The sequence below is a fragment of the Sorex fumeus genome, unplaced genomic scaffold, assembly GCF_029834395.1.
Source record: "Sorex fumeus unplaced genomic scaffold, SorFum_2.1 ptg000063l, whole genome shotgun sequence".
Taxonomy (NCBI): domain Eukaryota; kingdom Metazoa; phylum Chordata; class Mammalia; order Eulipotyphla; family Soricidae; genus Sorex; species Sorex fumeus.
In genome coordinates, this window is record NW_026606120.1 from 12,221,302 (window position 1) to 12,238,668 (window position 17,367).

General features: G+C 44.5%; 1 protein-coding gene across 4 annotated transcripts in view; it reads right to left on the reverse strand.

The window, feature by feature from the left end:
* Window positions 1–11,529: 11,529 nt before the first annotated feature.
* SPIRE1 (spire type actin nucleation factor 1) overlaps window positions 11,530–17,367 on the reverse strand; it is a 91,315-nt gene continuing 85,477 nt past the window's right edge. For all 4 annotated transcript variants that reach the window (XM_056126685.1, XM_056126684.1, XM_056126687.1 and 1 more), the window contains 2 exons: window positions 17,176–17,312; window positions 11,530–15,008 (listed from right to left, as the gene is read on the reverse strand). In XM_056126685.1, the coding sequence (XP_055982660.1) occupies window positions 14,750–15,008; window positions 17,176–17,312 (396 nt within the window). In that variant the 3' untranslated portion in view covers window positions 11,530–14,749. The remainder of the gene's footprint in view (window positions 15,009–17,175; window positions 17,313–17,367) is intronic.

Consider the following 17,367-nt stretch of genomic DNA (forward strand, 5'->3'; position numbering starts at 1 on the left):
CATTGTGTGGATGTGGGGAGAAAGGGACTCTCATTCATTGTTGGTGGAATGTCAACTGGTCCATCCTTTTGGAAAACAATATGGGATGTTCCTCAAAAAACTGAAAATTGAGCTTCCGTATGACCTAGCAATACCACTTCTGTGAATATACTCCAGGGACACAAAAACACACAGCAGAAATGCCATCTGTATTTCTATGTTCATTGCAGCACTATTTACAGTAGCCAGAATGTAAATCTAAACAACCCAAATGTCCAAGAACAGACAACTGGCTAAAGAAACTATGGTACATCTACACAGTGGAATACTACACAGCTGTTAAGGAAAAATGAAGTTATGAAATTTGCTTATAAATGGATGGACATGAAGAATATGGTACTCAGTGAAATGAGTCAGAAGGAGAGGGACAAACATAGAATGATGTACTCATTAGTGGGATAGGAAAAAAAAAACACCCATAGTATTAGACTATTACCCAAGGACAGTAGGAATATTGGTTCACGGTGGAAGCCTGCCTCAAGAGCTGGGAGAGAAGGCAGTTGAGATAGAGAAGGAACCACTGTGACAATGATAACTGGCAATGATCACTCTGGATGAAAACTGTGTGCTGAAAGTAGGTAAAGGACCAAACATGATAACCTCTCAGTATCTGTATTTCAAACCGTAATGCCCCAAAGGAGTGGGGTTTGGGGGAGAGAGAGAGAGAGAGAGAGAGAGAGAGAGAGAGAGAGAGGTCTGTCATAGCGGCAGGCTAGAGGGGTAGGAGTTGGGGACATTGGTGGTAAGAATTGTACACTGGTAGAGGGATGGGTGATGGAACATTGTACGACTGAAACCCAATCATGTACAGCTTTGTAACTGTATACCTCACGGTGATTAAATTAAAAAGTTTTAAAAAAGACTTGTCTACAGCACGTTCCATGTAGCATCCATATTTCATATTTGTTTCTGGACATACTCTGTCTTTGTGTCTGTTCTAACCAACTGGGTTTGTTTCTCAGAGAAGTATCAGGAAAAATGTGATCATTTTGATGGCACGCTATTTGCCCTATGGTGTTTTATTTTTGCCAAAAAAAAAAAAAAAGAAGAGAAGAAGAAAAAAGCAGAGAAATAAATCCAGACACTGATATCCTCTCCTTAGTTTCTGTCAGTTTATTAACGTGGTTTTGGAATCTGTCAGAAATGAAATCTGAGGACACAGAAGACCGCGCCAGCTCTTCCCAGGAACCACACGTGTGTGGGATGCTGTTGACAGAAACCTCAGGTTTGCTCACCGGCTCTCGAGAGCTGAGCCGGGTGGCCCACATCGGGGTGGTCGTGACATATTCTGCTTTGCGGTGTCAGCAGTTCTGGGATCGGAGAGAGATTTTTCCTTGCACGGCAAAGTGGTGGTACTGGGTAGTCTGAACTCCCTCTCACCTGGCATCAGAATGAATGATGAAGACAGCATCTGATTTAGGACGGTAAAATTTTGGCTTCTAAACATCTGTTGGAGGGCTAGGGCATTTGCCTTGCACGTGGCCGACCTGAGTTCGATCCCCAGCATCCCATATGGTCCCCTGAGCACTGCCAGGAGTAATTCCTGAGTGCATGAGCCAGAAGTAACCCCTGTGCAAGGCCACGTGTTACCCAAAATGCAGAAAAAAAAAAAAGTCTACCCAGCCAGCCTGGTCTCATTTGGAGAAAGGGATGGGCGTTAACTGCTTAGCCTGTCATGAACTCCTTGGGTCAGATTCTTTTTCTTTTTTCTTTTTTTTTTTTTTTTTTAACTCTCTGAACAGTCTTGCCTAGCCAAACTCTATTTATGGCTGAGGCTTAGTATTCATGAAAGTTAAATACAGGTTTCAGAGGCTGGAGGGATGGGACAGGGTTTAAGACATTTGCCTTGCATGTGATTGATTCCCGGCACCATATAGTGTTCCCAGAGCCCCACCAGGAGTGATTCCTGAGCACAGAACCAGGAGTAAGCCCTGAGCACTCCTGGGTATTGTCCCATTCCCCTTCCTATCCCGACCCCTATAAAAGAAGCTAGATGTCTCTGTCCAGGCTGAGCCCTGCACACCTCAAGTCCGTTGGACGACAAAGGACACTCTCCTTAGCCCAACCACCTCTTTCGATACTGCAGTTGGAATGAAACCCGGTTTTGGCTTTTTTGGGACACTTGGTTTTTTAACCTTGCCTGCTCACTGGGCTCTGTGTTTGTTTCCAGTTGTTACAGGACTATTTGCTTAGGTCGGGGTTGGCAAACTGTAGTTTGGGAGCTATGAATAGTTTTGAATATTTTCCGTCTCCCCAAGTACACACAGAATGCATGACAGGGGTTGTGAGAGGCCTACAAAGCCCGAAATATTGACTGTCTGGCCCTTCACAGAAAAAGTCTAAATAAAACCATCCCTTCCTTTTTTTGAGGGGGGAGCCACACTCAGCATTGCTCAGGTTACCCCTGGCTTTGTGCTCAAGGATTACTCCCAGCAGTGCTCAAGGAACCATATGGGATGCCACAAATCAAACCTGGGTTGGCCACATGCAAGGCAAATATCCTCCCTGTGTTACCATCACTCTGGCCCCTAAAACCATCTCCTTTTGTAAGAGATTCCATTGCCTCCTGGCCAACATGCAACTAACCTTGATCTCTTCACTTAACTTTTACTTCTTTCTAATTCACACTGCTTCTATTATCAAGCATGGGATCTGAGAATGATTGGGGCTCATTCTCCTAACTCTGAAAGAGCATTGAATATGACTCTTTTAAAATCTCAGGGCTGGGAAGAAGGAGACGTTACTGGTGCCTGCTCGAGGCAATTGACGAACAACAGGATGATCGTGATTGTGATCGTGGGATCTGAGTGGTTCACGACCCTTTTCTCCCAGTAGTCTTTGGGAAACCCTTTCCTTGGAAAGGTTTCAGGTCAGGTGTATGCCCACTCATTGTCATGGGGGGTTGGGGAAGGGGCAGCTTCCTACACAGCCCTGTCCTCCCTGTGATCAGGGAACTGTAGAATGTTTCAGGATGCCTTGTGACTTCCATACCTGGGGCATAAACAGTGCCCAGATTTGCACTTGCTTGCTCTGTGTCCCTTACCCGAGGTGTCCAACTGCCGTGTCCGAGGTGCCCGGAAGCGATCTTCTGGTCCTAGTGGAGTCTTTCATTAACTACAGCTTGCAGAGGTTCTTGGAACAGCAGTTCTGAGACTCCCAGCCAAAACCACCCACCTAAAGCTGCTCCTTGTTGCCTGACCCATGGAAAGGCCCAGGGTAATGTTATTAAGCTACAGTTTAGGGACAATTTATCATGAAGAAATACGCAATCAGCACCGTCTCCTTTGTGCTACTCTGTATTATCTCTCTGGCACTGTATTAATATATAGATACCAGCTGATCCTACACAGCATAGGACATCTAATACAAAACTTTCCTTAGTAGGGCTGGAGAGAGAGTGCAGTGCATAAGGTGCTCACCTACAATGTGGCTGACCTCAGTTTGATCCACAGCATCACAAATGGGCCCCTGAGCCCTCCAGGGGTGATCTTTGAGCTCAGAGCCAAAATTAAGCTCCAAACACCATTGGGTATGGCCCCCAAACAATTACGGCAAAAAAAATCTTACCTTTTTAGCATCCTTATTCTATTGACTACATTGATATGAGATAGTTTAATCATTTTAAAATTTCTACTCAGCTGACATGTATGTTGTGTTTGTGGCACAACTGGTGCTGCTCAGGTCTTACACGTGACAGCATTCAGAAATCGCTGCTGGCAGTGCTTAGGAAACGATATGGGTGCCGGGATTGAACCAAGGTATGCCACATGCAAGGCAAGGTCCCTACCTGCTGTTTTGTCTCTCCTGCCCTGACAAATATATTTTAACCAAACTGTTATGATTGCTGGTAAGAGTTAGTTATCACACTAGAGAAGAAGGACATAGTAAAAAGGTCATGAGTTCAGGGCCGCTGTCTCTCTTCATGGGGCACTGTTGTGGGGTGGTCAGTGCTGAGTGAAATGGATAAAAAGAAGATGCAGAGTCTGGAGATAGAACAGCAGGGTGCTTGGCTGGTGTGCTCCTGGGTTCGATTCCTGTCATCACATGGTCCCAGAACATCACTGGGTGCAGCCCTGGAGGTTCCCAGCACCACACCTGGGTGGCCAGAAACTAGCCCCCCCAACTCCCCCAAACTCCCACACTGCAGGGAAGAAGCTGCACTGCATCAGTGTACTCATGTGCTGGGTTGATGCCCAGCTGCCCAAGAATCACTGGTGGACCTCTTGGATCTCTTGAGTGCCCCAGGGGAGCACCCCCATTCTGCAACAGTTGCCAATGGAAGTAGGCAGTAGGAGGTATTAATGGAGCCGTGATCACAGGTAAGAGGCAATTTCAGTAGCCACTTCAGGGAGGGTAGGTACATTCTGTACACATGAGTCAGAATCTGAGAATAAATAAATGAGTGAATTCCATTTAGGTCCTTTCTGAATATCAGACTGGTCCAAAAAATGGAACTTTGCAGAGGGTGTTTGCCTGGTCTTGCAAATTAAACAGCTGAGAGCTGTGGATGGCAAATGACTTAAATGTCTTGGGTTACTTTCTCTCTCTAAGTCCTACTTGGCACAGATGGGGTATACACAATGTAGAAAAGATGCCTGCATGCCTGTGTTCACTGCAGCACTATTTATGATGGCCAAAATCTGGAAACATCCCAGGTGCCCATGAACAGATGACTGGAAAAAGAAATTCTGCCACATACGCACAACAAAATACTATTTGGCCATAAGAAGAGATGGAATCATGCAATTTGCTGCTATGTGGTTGGATCTGCAGAGTATGAGGCTGAGTGAAGTGAGTCAGGGTGAGAGGAACAGACAGAACAATCTCTGTCATATGTGGGATGTAGGGAAACATTGTAGGGGAATAACAAGTACCCAGAGATTACAGAAATGAAGAGCAGAATTGTAAGATGCTCACCCCTGGGGGGAGTTATGGAGGAGAGGTCAGGGAAGGGGACACTGGTTAAGGAAGAGGATGCCCTGGAGAGGGATGGGGTGCTGAAAGGAGGTATAAGGGGCATGTATGATACCCTATCAGGAACAGTTTTGTAAACCAAAGTGCCCAGAAAGAAAAGTGCTTGCCATGGAGGCAGTTGGGGAGAGCGGGGCAGAGGGTACTGGAGACATTGGTGGAGGGAAGTGGACACTAGTGAACCATTGTACGCCTAAAACAGTCATAAATTACTTTGTAATTTTGTACTTCACAATGACTCAATAAAAAATGAAAAGAAAACATGAATCTGAACTATAAGAAAAAAAAAGGAAGAGTCTTTAAAAGAAGTGCTAAGAATCAGAAAGGACAGGTTCTTACACCAGCCACCTCAGTACCATACACAGGAGGTATTGTTTGTCGTGGGACTTCTGTCACTGTGGCCAGGCTGGATGGCAAGAGCTGTCTGTATTTGCTTCCTTTTATAATGCAATGCAAAACGTTTTTACTTATTATGGCTCCTATAGCTACTTCTCTTCAGTCTTCCACAGAAATTTATACCACGTTGGGAGAAAGACTTCGGCCAATGCAGACAAGGTCTTTCCCTGTCTCCCAAATGGGCTTGGGAGATGAACCATAAACAGGCATTATTGGCACAAAATGACTGGCATAAAGGGATTTGCTTTCAGCATGTGAACTTGTGTTTCTGGTTTTTTGTTTTTGTTTTTTAAATTCTGGGAGATGAACGCAGTGCCTTACTGTTAATATTGTATTTGCTTGACTTCCCAAATCTCAAACAAGTGAAGCCTATTTTGTCTATTTCCTTGTGTTTATTGAATATACACAATCAGTTTTATTACCAACATTTTTAGAGTTTATCGATCATTTCTTTCTTTGGTGACAGGGTTGGTTAAGGTGTACAAATATCTGTGTCGGGGCTGGAGCTATCAATGGTATAGCAGGTAGGGCATTTGCCTTGCATGCAGCCAACCTGGGTTCGATTCCTGGTATCCCTTATGATCCCCTGAGCATCACCAGGATTCCTGAGTGCAGAGTCATGAGTAAACCCTGAGAATTTCTGGGTGTGGCCCCAAAGCAAAAAACAAACTGAAAAACCCTCTGTGTCAGTTTCTCATTACAGTTGGAGTCGTAATGAAGTTTTGGGTTATTCCTGGTCAGTCCTAGTGTGCACTTGTTTGATCCAGCATGCTGGACCTTCCCCACTAAATGTCACCTTGCAGGTCACTTCACCCAGTATCACTGCTTTAAAATTGAACCCCAGGAACATGCAGGAACTTTTCCATTTCTTTTTATTTTTATTATTATTTTTTTACTTTTTGGGTCACACCTGGTGATGCACTCGTGGTTCTGCACTCAGGAATTAATCCTAGCGGTGCTCAGGGGACCATATGGGATGCTGGGAATCAAACTCGGGTTGACTGCGTGCAAGGCAAACGCCCAATCCGCTGTGCTATCGCTCTAGGCCTGAACTTTTCCATTTCTGAGGGCTGTTTTGCCATTATGCAGGAGCACCATTTAGTTAGAGCCACTTCAGATACTTGAAACCAGGTCACTTCTCAGAGTCTGCCTTGTTACAGACCTCACTCATCTTTTTGGCCAGTGAATGCGACTCTGGAACAGAGAGGGGCCCAGTCACCTCTGTTCCATGAAGAAGGTGCTTCTGCGGTGGCTGCACCCAGAGGAATACTGTAAACTGTCATGTGAGCCAGCTGCCCGCGGTCTCCAGCTACAATCAAGTGAGTTTAGTGCTTGTGGATCATAAAAACAACCTTTATGATGATAGGCTGACCAAGGGACTTTTATTTATTTTTAATTTTTAATTTTTTTTTTACTTTTTTGGGTCACACCTGGCGATGCTCAGGAATTACTCCTGGTTTTGCACTCAGGAATCACTCCTGGCGGTGCTCGGGAGACCATATGGGATGCTGGGAATCGAACCCGGCTCGGCTGCATGTAAGGCAAACGCCCTACCTGCTGTGCTATTGCTCCAGCCCCAAAGGGACTTTCATTTTTTAATTTTTTTTAAATGTAGGAGTACAGCCATTAATTAAGCTGACTGAATTAAGCATTAACTTCACATCACTTTGTTGTTTTGTTTCGTTTTGCTTTTTGGGTCATACCTGATGATGCACAGGGATTACTTCTGGCTTATGCACTCAGAAATTATGCACTCCTGGCAGTGCTCAGGGGACCATATGAGATGCTGGCAATTGAACCTGGGTCAGCCGCGTGCAAGGCAAACATCCTACCCGCTGTGCTATCACTCCAGCCCCTCTACATTACTTTGACATTTTTATACATTTTATTTTCATAAAGTAGTTCACAATAGTTCATTACAGATAATATTCAAAAAGCCACCCAACCAGTGAGCATCTCCCCATCACAATAAGAGGGAAGTGTGTGAAGGTTGTTGTATTTCATTCTGGGGCCATTTAAGCCCAATAAGGGAATAAAAGCAAGTATGTTAAAACCAAACACACCTCCACTTTAAATTTTAAAAAAAAAATTAGATAGCTATGAGATAGACCATTACAAAGCTGTTCATAATTGGGTTTCAGTCATACAACGATCCAGCACCTACCCCTCTACCAGTGTACATTTCCACCACCGTGTCCCATTTCCCTACCACCTTCCACCAACCCTTAACCCCTACCCCCAGCCTCCCTCTATGGGAGGCACTTTCCTTTTGTTCTCTTTTTCCTTTTATGCATTATGGTTTACAAACAGGTGCTAAGAGGTCATGGTGTTTGTTCAGGACATTTGGTATTTTTACTGGGATGTTAAGGTTGGACTAGCTTTTCAATTGGGTGGAAGCTTAGGGGTGTGGATGTGACTGCTGAGGTTTCTGGAAGTACAGGAAGGTGGGGAGAGGTAGCCAGTCCCGACCCTGAAAATGTCTGGAAATGAACTATTGTGAACTACTTTATGAAAATAAAATGTATAAAAATCTCAAAATAAGGTAATGTAGAGGGGCTGGGCCGGAGTGATAGCACAGTGGTAGGGCATTTGCCTTGCACGCAGCCAACATGGCCGACCCGAGTTCGATTCCTCCGCCCCTCTCGGAGAGCCCGGCAAGCTACTGAGAGTATTCGATATGCCAGACACAGTAACAACAAAGTCTCCAATGGAGACGTTACTGGGCCCGCTCGAGCAAATCGATGATCAACGGGAGGGCCAGAGGGGCTGGAGTGAAATTTCAGTCACAAAACTCACATACCCAAATTTTCAGCAGATTATATGTTGGTGAGGCCTGTTCTGAGATGGTGGAGTCAGGCTGGGGGTACGGCGGTGATTTTGGATTGTGAAAGCAAGTGGCTGCTGGGGTCTCTGCTTGGGCAGACACAGGCCAACACACCTGCCTCCGACTTACCCCAGTCTGTTCAGCCATGTGGTGGTCCAAGCTTAACTGCGGCTTTTGATCTCTTTTGAGATTTATTTATGGGTCTCTGAAGCAAGGCCCATAGTAGAGCTTACAGGGTGGTGCTGGAGTTGGTTTGTGGGAGTGACTGCCAGTGTTTTCATGTGTATTGGGAAGTAGGGGGAGGTAGCCCACCCCAACTCTGAGAAAGCCTGGAGATTTCAGTCACAAAAATTGCATACCAGAATTTTTAGCAGATTATATCTTGCCCAGGGACCTTTTATAATAAAATCTCAAGCCTCATCTTCTTAGTGGACAAGCTGAAATCTTCTTAGACTTATTTTGGGAATGTCTCAGATACAAGTTTCTTCCCTCTAAAAAGTAGAAGTATTTTAGTTTCCTGTTTTTTGTTTGGGGGGCCACACCCAGTGATGCTCAAGGATTACTCCTGGTTCTGTGCTAATAGTAGTGCTCTGGGGACCCTATGCGATGTCAGGGGTCGAAGTTAGGTCAGTGGCATGCAAGGTAAGCGCCCTAGCCCCTATACACTCGCTCTAGCCCCCCGTTTTCTGTTTTCTAGTCTCCAGTTTCCAGTACCCGTTGTACTGGATGTACCCGTTCTCTGTCTTTCTCCTCTCTGCTTGCTTTCCCACACTGTTGGCTTAGAAACTTGATATTCAGGTTAGTCCTACAGAAATCCTCAATTCCTCTTTGGCATTTCGTTTTCCTAAACAGTACTGCTCCTGGGAGAGGTTGGGATATGACATTCTCTGCTGTGTCACCCGAGAATAAGGGACCGGGGTGATTCCTGTAGCCACAAGGGTATAGTAAAGCAAAGAATACACAGAAGGCTTGGGAGATAGTTCAAAGGGCTGGGGCATAAGGTTGCATTTTGGAGCCCCTGCACTGACCCTGCATGATCCCTTCTGCCTCCTACCACTAGGAGTGGCCCCAAAACAAGGGGTGAAGGCTAACTTGAAGTGAGCAAGTTTGCTCCTTGCTAACCACAGGGAATTCCCAGTTTTCTTCAGCTGACATATGCTCAGGTTCTAACAGCTGGCAGAGCTCTCCGAGCACGTTCTCAGCGCTGAGCCTCTGGGTAGCAAAAGAAATCTGAAACTCTGGTTGTGTCAGACAAGGCACAGGTTCAAGTACATAGACGGCTCTGTAGCTCTGAAAACTTAGGGATCTGAATGAACTTCCTGAAGTCTATTCTTCACAGCCCACTTTTAAAAAGCAGTGTTCTGGGGCTGGAGTGATAGCACAGTGGGTAGGGCGTGTGCCTTGCACGCGGCCAACCCAGGTTCGATTCCCAGCATCCCATATAGTCTCCCAAGCACCGCCAGGAATAATTCCTGAGTGCAGAGCCAGGAGGAACCCCTGAGCATCACTGGGTGTGACCCAAAAAGCAAAAACAAATAAAAAGCAGGGTCCTGTCAATTCTGATGTCCTTTTGTTTCCACGGCTTCAATATTATTCAAAGTTTTGTCACTCACTTAAAATCCGGCAGAAGAGAGCTGCCAAATGTTTTTATGTAGTAAAATCTAAATTTGAAATCGCACACATTTTAATGAGACGTCAGAACAAGGATACAAATTCAACTCCACTCGAAATAATTAGTGTAGGCATTTAAATAAAATAGTAGGTTCTTAGTTCTTAAATACCTTTTTGGGGGCTGGTGGGCAAAGGGATGTGTTTCTAGACGGCCCGCGGCTGCTCTGAGGGAAGATAGAGCAGGACCTGGGTGAACAGTGCAAGCATGGCTGTGGCTGCTCGGGTACAGGCACTTCCCTCAGAGAACAGAAAACGAAGTCCTGGAGCGACAGTGCATGCGGCTGAACTGGGTTTGATCCCTGGTACCCCATATGGTCCAGGGTGCCCACCAAGGGTGAGTTCTGAGTGCAAAGCCAGGAGTAAGCTCTGGGCATGCCCATGTTTGGCCCAAAAATAAATCCCCCTGACTCCCCCAACCAACCAACCAACCAAACAAACAAAAAACCCCGAAGCCCTGAGATTTGTGGAAAGTGCTAGGAAGTCCTTTCCTAGGAGTTCTCTTGTGAAACTTGGTAATGTTATGCTGTGCTTACATATATATTATATATATACATATACACACACACACACACACACACATATATATATTTTTTTCAAACGGAGCTGGGAAGCAAAAGATATAGCAAATGAGGGTTACCCAAAGTTTTGTTCTTCTTTGAATTTTCTGTCTCTGGTATCTGGGAGGCACAGGTCGAGTCCTTGGACTTAGAAAAGCATCGAGCATTTGGTTAGGAGCCAGATACACAGAGAAGTGGCATTACACACATTTCACAGAGGCATTTCAATGGAAGGAGACCCTCAGACACTTCCAGCAAAGAAAGGAATTGGCTGTGTAAGTGGATTCATGTTAGACTCCATACCACGTTATGTGTAATAGATGAAGAGGGCCAGTGGTGCTATTCAGCTAATATACAGAACTCTCCTAACTTCATTCCGAGTTTAATCTAATTTTACTTAAGCTTCTAAGGGTTACTTCAGGTAATTTTTTTTTTTTATCATGGGACATTTGAAAAATACAGCCCTTTTGCAATTCTTTTGATCTAGAAAACAAAGTCTATTTAGAAAAATAAAACATATCACAAAAGCTTTGCCTGTCTATACTTATTTCTCACCATGTATGTGTCTTGTATAATAAAATGTTATAAACTATATATAGAAATTGAACTTATTTTGGGTGGGTTGGGTTGGGGGGTCCACACCTGTTGATGCTCAGGGCTTACTCCTGAGCCATATGGGATGCTGGGGCATGCTCAGAGCCATATGGATGCCGGGGATTGAACCCGGGTTAGGTGGGTGGAAAGCATCCTACTCACTGTATTGTGTCTCTGGCTCCAGAATTTGATTTTCTTATGGGGGGAAGGGGAAAGAGAGAGGGAGCGGGAGGGGAGAGATGGAGATAGAGAGAAGCCTCACACATGGGAACCCTGAAAGGTAGAGTGACATAATAGTTCCATTTCTAGTTTCTTTTCAAATGTGGCCCTCATCAGATTATATTTGCATATTGATCAGAAGTTACTACAGGTTAAAAAAAAAAAAGAGGGGGTTATTGCCTTCCTAACCTAGACGATTTCTAACAGGAAGAGGGCAAGAGACACCACCATTTTACAATAGAAACTCCACACAAAGTATGATGGAAAGTCATTTTATTTTTCCCTAGACAAATTGGAAAGTCAAAGACTTTAACGGGAAGTGTTCAGTACCATCACGTCACTATGAATGCCACCAACGCCTGTCTTTCGTACACACAGGAACCCAGGTCAGAGTCCAGCCTGCATTACACGTTTCTCCAAGGCCTTTCCACAGTTTTGCCTGTACAAAACTTCCTGCTACTTTGCTTTCAGCAAATAGCAACATAATTAAAAAATTTTCACGTTTCCTTAAGTGGATACCTAAATCCAGCCCTATATTAATACAATTAGAAAAATAAAAGCCTTAAAAATTCATGATACGAGTTCATGTGCTATTCACACAATCTCTCCAAAGGTAAGATCATTTGTGAAACTCCTACATAACAACCTTCTGGTTTATTCTGACAGGCTTAAGACCTGTACTCTAGTAAGACTGTTAAATTAACGAAATTATGGAATATTTAATTTTTTACTTGCCTTGGGAGAGTTAGTTCCCATTATTCACTGAATACCTTTCAAATATTAATAAATATATTACAGTATTTACAACCTTTCTTATTCTGACACTGAAAATTAAGTCATGGGGGAGGGAAACAAGGACCCCCTAGCTGGGCAACTTTATGAGGTACAGGACACAGGAGTGTGCTGGGTCTAAAGGAAGGAGCTGGGGGGTCAGAGTCGGGGATAGCAACTGCTCAAGAGTGTACAAAAGCTCTAGGACACATCAGGCTCTGAGACCTGACAGGAAATGACAATGCTGTTGACGGATCAGACGAAAATGCTGAACAACTGCAAACAGGGACAAAGAGGAATGCTTCGAAGACATGTTAACTTCAGTAGTAAGGAAGGAGGAAGTTGTAAGGAGCCTGACGGTCTGATGCCAAGGATTGTAAAACCACATCCACAAGCTGTTCCTTAGTTGCCCTCTACAGTTCACCTATCTTGGGTGATGTGCTAGGTACACATCATGGATAATGCAGGTTTAATTGCTAGAATTTGTTTTGGCACTAAAAGGTGATGCTAAGTTGATATTTTTACAAACAATATTAACTGTGTTGTGTGGTCGTATACTAGTTTCTACAACTGGTCTCACGTAGACAGATACCTGCTTGGCCTCTTTAAGGTACGTGACAAACTTCACGGATGCTGCTGAAGGATTTCCTTTTTAATGCTCAGGTGAGTGGCAATACCCAGATCAGTCTATACAGTATCAAGACTGTGAAGAAAAGAGGCCACATATATATACACCAGATAGCTAAGTGCCTTGTGAATGAAATTCTCACTCTGGTGGTTTGATTTCTTAGGTTTTAACGACAATAGTAAACTCGCCAGTATTTGAAGAAACACACTATTCTATGGCATGTTTCTATATGGAGACTCAAATCTGGGGCCTTCAGTGGAGCTGGTTCCCACCAAACCATCTGGGGTACAGAATTCAAATCAACCTTTGTAAATTGTTTTCACCCACAATAATGTTAAAAGTTATTTTTAAAAGTCTTGAAAATAATTTAAACACTGTGTATAATCAGTAAGGGTTCTCTGGTGGCCCACTTTTACATGCAAATACAGAAGAACTGTTAACATGCATTATTTTAGTCAATTGGCAGTTTATTTCATAAATTTAAGTAATATCAAGCCATTCACTAAACTTTTAACTTTCAATCCATTAAAAACTACTACCAGAGCAGTTTTTGAGGTATTACTGTTAATTTAATATAGAAAATGTTCTTGATGTGGTATGAAATGTGATTTAAACGGTGCAGTCATGCTTTGCATGCAGGATGGCCTGGGTTCAATCTCCAGTACCGCATGGTCCTTCAAGCACCGCTGGGAGCCACCCAAGCATGGAGCTGGGTGAGACCCCCCCAAATTAAAAAAAAAAACTTTTTTAAATGGTACATAGTGTTGACTATGGATGTGTCTCATAGCTTTTATGAAAGTACAGTGCATGGCATCAACTGATATTCCAAACATTCATGGCAATTTGATGGGTCATTTCTAAGCATAACGAAAAAAGAACGTATTGGTCATGGTATGGGCAAAACCATCCCTAAAATTTTTGGGATACAGTGCTTTCCCTCCACACTATAGTCATCAAAAACCCACTGCATTCATTCAAGTCATTTACAAGGTGAACTTGTACAAAAGCCTCTCAGGAGGTTATGTTTTTCTGTAATTTTCCAAGAACTGGTAATTATTTGTCTTTCAAAATTCATCTATAAAAATAAAGTTTACTTTGAGACCTTACATACCAAATTGTGACTTAATTTCAATGCGAGGGCTAGAATATACACCTGTGAAAATGTAGCAGAAAATGTATGTGCTGCAGCCCAGCTCCTGCAGAGAGACACTGCCCTGGGTCCAGGGGCTCTCATGGCCCTCTACGGAGCTGAAGAGATGATAATCCAACTTGCTGACGAACTCTGAACCTTCCTTGATCTTTCCTGCAGAACTTTAATTCTCAGACCTGTGTTATGAAACGACTAGCGCCACAATACATTCAAGAGCGGGATTGAAAATCTGTTATCTGCCCAGGAGAATGTAGGGCAAACACAGCAGCTCAGAGGAAATGGTCACCCACTTGGGGTTACAGCTTATTCTGATTATTTTGTACCTGTCTGCAGGAACCAAGTCTCCCGGCAGCCCTTATCTCAGAGCAACAATAATTTAAAGGAAGTGTGATAGTATTAGCAGATCCACAGACTTGTGCGGTGAGAGGCTAGACTGTCTGGCCCCGGCTGCCTGCAGGTGTGCAGTGTGGAGGGGGCTGGTGGGATCACTATGTACATTAGCTAGAACACTGTCGCGTCAGAGTGCCAATATGACTTACTGCTCAGCTGTGCTCATATCGACACCTTTGTGAGGCTGCTTTCTCCCAGGAGAAGCTTTTGGCCTTTGTCAGGAAATTATGTGAGGATCAGTAAAGAACTGAACGAAGGGGGGAAAAAGTTTCTGTCTTCCAAACCCACATACACACAGAGGCAAGCTTCAGACCTGTCCTGTCTCAGCGTGAATGAGCAACGGAGACTCGGTCACACACCAGATCGGTAGGAACACGGCATTCAAGTCTGTGGAACACGGTGATGCAGCAAACGCCTGATCTAATGCAAATTCGAGCCCATGAACTAAAAGCCTGGCTGGGAGAGATGGGCCCGCCCAGTGTTCTCCTGCACTAACGGAGACGGAGACGCAGACGCCCAGGCAGCCCCATGGCGCAGGCTCAGATTTCATTGATAGTCCTCTCAGAGGGGCAGTACTCTGAGGGGCCTGCAGATGACATGTAGAAAGACTGCGTCTTCCTTTTTAACCGCGCTCTCTTGTTGGCCAACACCAGGCTGCGTCGGCTTGAGCTGATGATTTCCGAGATAAATTTTTTGCAGTCTACACACACCTCCATCACACTCCAGTCCTCCATTAGCTCTTTTGGGAACTGCAATTCTTCATCAGATTTGTCCACAGACTTCGACTTTGAGGAGAACCTGTGTGGGCGAGGGACACCAAGATGGCCAGTTACTTATATGTTTACCACAATACTAAGAAAGCATATGTGAAAAAAGTGAAAGTCAATTTGTGGCCACAACATTATGGAACTAGCCAGGGATTTAATCCTGTCACGTGAAGAATTTCTACTTTAAGACAAATTTCAAAAGTATTTTATTAAAAAAAAAAAAACAAGAAAGTTCTTTCATTAAAAGGTAATATTGAAAATCATTACCTCTCCCAGAGTTTTTGAAAAGTAGAATAGTCAAACCATGCATGGGCTTTAGTGAATGTTAACAACTAAAATGAAATGTACACCGCTGATGTTTTCTTGACATTCAGAAGGAATTTGAAGCCTTTTCTCCTGGGTTCTGACCAATGGGCATTAGTTGGCTGGAGACGGCAGGTGAGGCTACAGGAAACTGAAGCCAATTCATCTTAATCCTGTGACTCATCCTGTAGAATTGTTTTGTCCTGTAGTCCTGCTCTCTTGCCATTTTACACTGATCAACTGTGCCTCCTTCACCCCAACATCTCTCTCTCTTTGGGGGACTAGCTACAGTATCATAATGAAAGCTCTGGTCATATCTTGAGTTAAGAAGGAATCATCTACTCATCATTCACTGTTTTTATTAGGCTAAACGAGAATGTGGGTCAGAGTGTACAGAAGGAATAATTCTGTGTGGTCTTGAGCCCACTGACGGATGATGATCCACAATGAGGCCAAGACTGCTTCTGAGCAAGGCTGAAGCTCAGCACTGTTTGCTGGACTCACTCAGTCCTTTGACTCTGTCTCTGGGGTCGGGACATGCAAGGGCAGTTGCTGACAAGCTTTTGGCACCAGAATTCCTTTGTTGAGAGTTGAAGCTGGTGAGTGCAACTCCAACCAGCTCTGTCATCCTGTGACCCTAGTTGGCCTGACATACTCCTTCCTTCCCTCCCTCCTTCCCTCCTTCCTTCCTTCCTTCCTTCCTTCCTTCCTTCCTTCCTTCCTTCCTTCCTTCCTTCCTTCCTTCCCTCCCTCCCTCCCTCCCTCCCTCCCTTGGTCACACCCGGCGATGCACAGGGGTTACTCCTGGCTCTGCACTCAGGAGTTATTCCTGGCAGTTGCTCGGTGGACCATATGGGTTTCTGGGAATCGAACTCGGGTCAGCCACGTGCAAGGCAAATGCGCCCTACCTGCTGTGCTATCGCTCCAGCCCCGCTTTTGTCTTTCTTAAGGCCAGTGCTAACTATATTCTGCATCAAAGGCAAAGGCCCTTTTCTTTTGAAAATTGCTGGCTTTTGTAGAAATGCAAAGCTATATTTCTGCCTTTAGGACAGGGAAGTTAACTCAAAGATCTTGCAGACTGCTGAAAAGACAGAAGTAAACAGATTTTCTTTCAAAACTGAAAAGGAAAGATAAGACTGTGTTCAGGGGCCACTCCTGACATTGCTCAGGGGACCATGCAGTGCTGGAGTAATCAAATCCCAGCCTTCTGCTGGCAGAGCAAGTGCTCATATTTTGAGCTCTCTCTCTAGCATCAAAGTTATGTTGAGCTGTATCCTTAACTCCTAGAATTTCTTATAATTTTTTTTTGGCTTTTTGGGTCACACCCAGCGATGCACAGGAGTTACTCCTTATTTTGCACTGAGGAATATTCCTGGCGGTGCTCAGGGGACCATATGGGATGCTGGGAATCGAACTCAGGTCGGCTGCATGCAAGGCAAATGCCCTACCTGCTATACTATCACTCCAGCCCCTCTTATAAATTTTCAACTCCACTAAAAACAGGTTCAGTTTTAAAGATGACTTTTATTCATTTCTTCCTTTTGGGGTCAGGGTGTGTGTGTGGGCCCACACCGGGCTCTGCTCATGGCTTACTCATGCTCAGGGATCACTCATAGCAGGACTTGGGAGACCAGATGAAGTCACAGGGATGGAACCTGAGCTGGCTGTGTGCAAAACAAGAATCTTACTTGCTGTAGTCTCTGGCCCCTAAAACTGACTTTTAAAGGACCTGTTAATTATTTCTAAAGAAGGAGGGAAAAGTATTAAGGTACTAGTCAGACACTATTAATTCATTACCTTTAGAGAAGTTTCAGAAATTTGCGCACAACTGTATTAAGATAAACCAGCACCTCTATTTTTTCAGAGGTGGCTCTGGAGACCACCCCGTCCCTTACCTGGCAATACTCCGAAGGGGCCGATGGTGGCTGGAGGAGGGCTTTTCGGGCCTCAGAGAACTTTCCCCTCTTTGCAAGGTAGAAGGTCCCAATGTAAAGATAGGAAGAGTGGAATATGGCTTGGAGGGCAGCCGCATCTGTTATCCCAAATCAAACCGAGAATGAGCTGTGTTACCAGAGAGGCTGCCCTTT